This window comes from Dreissena polymorpha, chromosome 8, assembly GCF_020536995.1.
Source record: "Dreissena polymorpha isolate Duluth1 chromosome 8, UMN_Dpol_1.0, whole genome shotgun sequence".
In the NCBI taxonomy this organism is placed as follows: domain Eukaryota; kingdom Metazoa; phylum Mollusca; class Bivalvia; order Myida; family Dreissenidae; genus Dreissena; species Dreissena polymorpha.
The window spans coordinates 2,522,805-2,529,430 of record NC_068362.1 but is presented as its reverse complement, the minus strand read 5'-3'; the positions used below and the strand labels follow the sequence as shown (position 1 = coordinate 2,529,430).

General features: G+C 34.6%; 1 protein-coding gene across 1 annotated transcript; it reads left to right on the top strand.

Annotated features, from left to right (window-relative positions):
* Positions 1-820: 820 nt before the first annotated feature.
* LOC127842110 (uncharacterized) lies at positions 821-3,725 on the top strand. Its single transcript, XM_052371438.1, has 4 exons — positions 821-1,080; positions 1,635-1,688; positions 2,307-2,410; positions 3,639-3,725. Exons 1-4 carry the CDS (start codon positions 891-893, stop codon positions 3,723-3,725), a joined length of 435 nt encoding a protein of 144 aa, XP_052227398.1. The 5' UTR covers positions 821-890.
* The last annotated feature ends 2,901 nt before the right edge of the window (positions 3,726-6,626 follow it).

The window sequence follows — 6,626 nt, the reverse complement described above, 5'->3', positions numbered from 1 at the left end:
AACTGGAAACTGTGTTTAATAGTTACTTATATGACCATTGTGTGCACAAATGTTTTGTTAAAGGGGCCTTTTCACAGATTTTGGCATGTTTTGAAGTTTGTCATTAAATAATAAATGCTTTATGTTGATAAATGTAAGCATTGGATCTAAAAAGCTCCAGTAAAAATTCAAGAATAAAATTTAAAAAAAGAAAAAAGATAACCCTCAGCAGTCAGCAGGGCTCGAACCACTTGAGTCCTGGAGTAAAAACGACTTAGATCACTGGGCTATCCTTCCTGATACAATGTCAGAGGTATTTTATGCTTTATATAAGCAATCCTTGTAGTTTTACAAAATATAACGACAACAACAAAATATGTTTCGCATTGCAACGCTTTATAATTTTCATGTTTTTAAATCGTCAAAACATGCATATAATGGCTATATTAGAGCATGGTAAATGTTCAGTATTACTGTTTCCTCACAAATATCATAACTAAAACGAAAATTTGCGAATCTGAAACAACTTTTTTCAATTTTGTCAATTTAACCAAACGTGAAAAGGCCCCTTTAAGAAAGCTATAATGGATACAAAAGTCCATTCAGATCTATTCTGGTCGATTTTTTAAATGCGTATTTAATGGCCTCATCATTATGCTGTCTTCAAGTTGACCGTAAGCGCCCAACAACCTTGGGCCAGTAAAATTTTATATTTATATAGTACCTGCTAAAACTGCAAATGTATCTACAGTATGAATGTAATCACAAAGTATAACTGTTGTTTCAGAATTATGTGCATCGGGCCATTGTTTACCGTCATTCCTATAAGATATCACCGATATCTGTCAAAAGACATTCTGAAATCTTACATTGCCTGTGACGATAAATACAGAGACCAGCTCCAAAAACAAATGTGCCCAGCTGACATACCTGTAATCGTTCGAGAATACACTATAGCTGTTTATCCAAAGGTCTTGGACAACTTAAATGCCATAGGAAAGGCAGCTTTAAAGGACCTCCATCCCTGGATACTGTGCACGTTAATTGACTGGGAAAGATTCGACAGAGTTATATGTGACATGCCGGGTTCTACTTGTGAAGGTAAGTTGGCAATACAGTTTAGAAACTTGTTCATCTTGTTAAGATCATATTATATTAAAGGATAAAGAAGTTTGGATGGGGGATTATAGGAATCTTAATCACCTGCCGGTCAGATTGTCTGTTGACTTTAGTAGGCATTTTTGTCACAAAGTACATGTAATCGTACAGATTCAACTGAATTAATACTATATGCTAAGGTCATAATATTTGACGTCTAACTTTGCTTCACAGACTTGAAATTTACCGCAATTTTTGTCACAAACTACTTGTACAGTTTACATTGGATTTGATTTGTACATTAGTTATGTTACCAAGTAAATTGATGTGGTGATTGAAATCATTAAATTTCACCTGATCTTTTCTTTGCAGAATAATAACTCAGAGCTCCAGATAAGGTTTTGTGAAATTCTTAACGTTACTACCAGATTTTCAAAAATAATAAACTTAAAGTTTAGAAGTGTCAAAAGTCAGCCATATGTACATGTATATGTACATGTATATGTAAATCTTTAAGGATGTGTGTATTTATCAGAGAAATGTTGTTATAAATTCAGCAGGGGCTGAAGGATCTGTTGTGCAGTTGCCACAGGAAAGTTCCACCGGAAAAAGTAAGTTCACTGACATTTTATAAAATAAATATTTTTATTAAACACATTTTGAGAAAATGCATATACATGTATTTCAATTTGCTATGTTTCTGTGGAAAGCAGTTTAGAACATAAGTTAGTGTGTGAAACCTGGCTCTCATTTCAATGCCAGAAATGGTTGCATAATGATTGATGAACTAGTTTGTGTTTTTCCTGACTCATGGCTGTAAAATTTGCAATGATTTGACCAACATTGTTTTTATGCCCCAAGCATCTAGTGTTAGCACCGTCCTTCCGAACTACCGGTTAGGGTTTGGGAGCCATCTAACTGTAAACAGAACATAAGATAACAATAGACTTTATTCCGTAACAATAGAATAGGGGGACAATGGCCCTGTATTAAAAGAAAATAACAATGGAAATGGCCCTTTATCCCATTCCGGCATGCTGTCCATCACAAAATGCTTAACCTTTTTTGGCAAGTTGGCTATTAGTCTATTTCTACAGTGATGAAACTTCATACACTTACTTATTAATGTATTTGCCATCATATGATTTTTTTCAAAATGCATAATCTTGAGAACTTAAGCATTTGGTTAACATCTTTGTAAACTTGGCATTTGTCTATTTTCACAAAAGCGACAGTGATTAAACTTCAAACACCAAATTGTATCCATGGATTTCAGATTCTGTTGATCCACCTTCAGTTGACAAAGAAACAAAGCAAACATCAAGTGCCCAAGGTATAATTTTTCATAATCATTTTGTTTATATACAGGTAACCACGTTATTGTTTTATGGGTATATGGAGCCAGTTATTTGACCTAATGCAAGCTGGCTTTTAACCCTTTGAGCGCTGGAACCTGATTTTGAAGGCCTTTGCAAAACGTGGCGTCTCATCAGGATCCAAACTGTTTGCTATTCTGATAGTATTCTTTGAAAAAAAATCGAACAAAATGCTAATTTTAGAAATTTAGCAGACAGCATTTTAGCAGACGAAAAATTTCCCAGCATGCCAAGTGTTAACGGGCTGACTAACAAACACCAATGGCAGAAATGTTAGTGCATCATACTTGTTATTGGAGGTGTTCCTGTCATTGGCCAGCCGTATTTTGATGAGCAAGAAACTTAATGCTTGCTAAGTACTTGTTGGTTCAAGGAACATATTCCAGATTGTATCTATAAGCTTCAAGCCTCCTTCCATACAAATTCAAATAAATCCTGTATAAATTAACCTACCATTTGAGTGGAACACTAGTGCTAAATGCTGACAACCTCCCTACATATTCATCAGCAGGGTTTGAATAACTTTAGAAACATTTTCATAAACCAGGTTAAGTGGTCTGGTTGATTCTAACTCACGAAACCCGAATCGTTTGGATTGCTTCTATCATTGTGCACCAAGTATGACTTTGGTTTTTAAGATTCTAGAATAATTTGTCTTTTCTGTACCCTTTTCACATTTTGAGAAGAACATTGACAGTGTCTTGTGTCCTTGATTTTCTTGTGAATGCCAATACATCAAAATCCTTTGAAAATTTGACCTTAATACATGTAAACTTAATTAATCACTTAAATAATAAACTTATAATAATAAACATAATTACTTCAGTACATGTAATTTGATTGTGAAAAACAATTGATTAAATAGTTGTTTTTATGCCCCCGAAGGAGGGCATATAGTGATTGGACCGATCGTCTGTCTGTCTGTCTGTCTTGCCGTCCCACTATGCGTTTAGGTTTCCAAAAATGCTCATAACTTCCATGTCGCTTCAGATAGCAATTTGATTCTTGGCATGCATGTGTATCTCATGGAGCTGCACATTTAGAGTGGTGAAAGGTCAAGGTTATCTTTCAAGGTCAAAGGTCAAATATATGGCTTCAAAGCAGCGCAGAAGGGGGCATAGTGTTTCTGACAAACACGTCTCTTGTTTATTATAACCCACAAATAAAGTTAATTTACTGTTTTAGATTCCAACAATGGAGAACGTCATGAATGGAATGAGGCCGAGACTAAACTACTACTTGACACGACTGCAGAGAACATGGAAAAACTGAAAACTGCAAAAAACAAAAATAAGGTGTGGTCTTGCATTGCAGGTGTTCTCATAAGAAATGGTTTCAATGTCACTGTAACTCAGTGCATAGACAGGTACAAATATATGAAACGATCATACAAAGCATATCTTGATAAAAGCAAAAAGTCAGGAAGTGGTAAATGCTCATTTAAATATGAAGAACAGATGCATGCTCTGATTGGAGATGACCCAGCAATAAAACCGCTGTTCACATTCGGATCAGGTGATAAAGTAGAGTGTGCTGATCTCGATGCTAATGAAAGTGATGAGAGTGTAACTGCTTCTAGTAGTTCTACACCAGTGTCTGAACCCAAGCGTTATTGCAGGAGAAGCATGATAAATGAGTTGAAGGAATTGATGGAAGAAAGAGATCAGAGGTTGCTCTCTGCACTTGAGAAAATGAATAATGAGCAAAATGAGCTGATGAAAAAACTTATTGATAAGTTGTAAACTTATCTGAACTAAAGATGTATTGTTTTAAAGAATTAGAAAAACTGTTAAAATTTTGTTGATTGATTTTAATTTGAAGAGTTAATTTTAATTACTATGTTTTTGCATGCTAGTAAGGCTATTTTGAGGGTTAAAAGCATTATAGTGAACTTACTCACATGATCGTAATATTTAGAAAAATGGAATTGAAGTGTTTAAGTGTGCCTTCAACTTATTAAACATTGGTGTCATATATCGTAATTTTGTTAATAGTCAATTGAAGGCTTTCATAGACGAATGTTTATTAGTTTAATTTCTTTATGTCCCCGGATTGATAGATCGGGGGTATATTGTTTTTGGCCTGTCTGTCTGTCATTCTGTCCCAAAACTTTAACCTTACAGTAAAGTTTTGCAATAACTTTTGAAATATTGAACATAGCAACTTGATATTTGGCATGCATGTGTATCTCATGTCGCTGCACATTTTGAGTGGTGAAAGGTCAAGGTCATCCTTCAAGGACAAAGGTCAAAAATTTAAAACTCTTATATAGTAAAGTTTTGCAATAACTTTTGAAATATTGAACATAGCAACTTGATATTTGGCATGCATGTGTATCTCATGGAGCCGCACATTTTGAGTGGTGATAGGGCAAGGTCATCCTTCAAGGTCAAAGGTCAAAAACAAAAGCGGTGCATTAGGGGGCATTGTGTTTCTGACAAACACATCTCTTGTTTTTTAATAAAAACATAAATTTGTGGGATAGTTCTTTATGACATTCTTTTATTTCTAATTCGTAGATAAATATGTCATAGTCAACCAACCCACATTGCAAATGTTTCTCAATACAAAGGGTTATTAGCGTAGTCGTCGTGCAAAAACTTTGATGTGAGTCATTACTTCTTTGTTATTTGCATATGTTCATCAAATTCACAAATATTTTTCTTCTTGCAACAATGCCTATCCAGAACTGAATTTTTTACCTTGACCTCTGATTTCAACCTTGACTCCTTTGACTCTGATTAACAGACAAGCATTGGTTTCCGCGGGAGCTCTTGTATATAAACTATAATTCTATGCTATATAAATTTATTTCCAAACTTATCACAATTTTAACAAGAAAGCATTACATGCATAATATTTGACATAGTGATATATTGTCATAATGCCCTCACAGTATGATTACTTGTAAAATTATGACTAAGAGTATTAAATGATGGAACATTGATTGAGGCTAATTAATTAAAAATTACTTTCATGTAGAATTGCACAATCTAGTAGTGTACTAAAACAGATTGCAAAAATATAATTTCCCTAAATATTTTACAGAAAAGTATACTCAAAATTATTGATTTTTTGGGTGCCTTTGACATACAATGAAACTAAAGGAATTTTCCTACCTTCATTTTGGGGCTGAAATATGGCCCAAATGCAGTATACCTATTTTTCTATATCTCTTCAATGAAATCCTAATTTACAAGTTCAAAATTTCAACACCTAGATTCTTAAAAATTAATCATCATTTTCCAATTTTGAATTCTGTAAGAAATCAATAACTCATTTTTGTGAAAATGTGGTTTACTTCACTATTGCTTTTCAGCAGCCATTTGTTTGACAATTTTTGTATTTTATTTCATGTTTATGCTCCCCCCGAATTTTTTTGGGGGGATCATATAGTCGCCGCTTCGTCTGTCCGTCCGTCCGTGTGTCCGTCCGTGCACAATTTTTGTCCGGGCAATTTCTTAGCAACTAATGTGCGGATTTCAATAAAACTTTATGGGAAGCTTCACTACCAAGAGGAGATGTGCACATTATCAGTGGGTTCTGGTCGGATGATTTTTCACAGAGTTATGGCCCTAAGAAATTTTCCATTAACTGTACATATAGTGCAATTCTTGTCCGGGCTATTTCTCAGCAACTGATGACCGAAATTCAATGAAACTTTATGGGAAGCTTCACTACCAAGAGGAGATGTGCATATTTTCAGCGGGTTCTGGTCTGATGATTTTTCACAGAGTTATGGCCCTTTGAAATTTTCTATAAACTGTACATATAGTGCAATTCATGTCCGGGCTATTTCTCCCCAACTACTGACTGGAATACAATGAAGCTTTATGGGAAGCTTAACTACCTTGAGGAGATGCGCATGTTATTTGTGGGTTCTGGTTAGATGATTTTTTTAGAGAGTTATGGCCCTTTGAAATTTTTAAATTGCTAAACCATCCATCGTATTATTTTGTCCAAAGTTATGCCCCTCAAGATGTTTCCTTTTATCTGAATATATAGTGCAATATTGTGACAAAAAAAACATCACCAGTCCCCGAAGGTTTCTTGTTAAATGTGTTTGTCAAAATTGTTCATTCCCGTAGGTTTAAACTTCAACCTTATGTGTTTTAATCACAGAAATGGGGAAAAGACAAGCAGGTGAAAGATGGGGGGGGGCATTAATTTTAT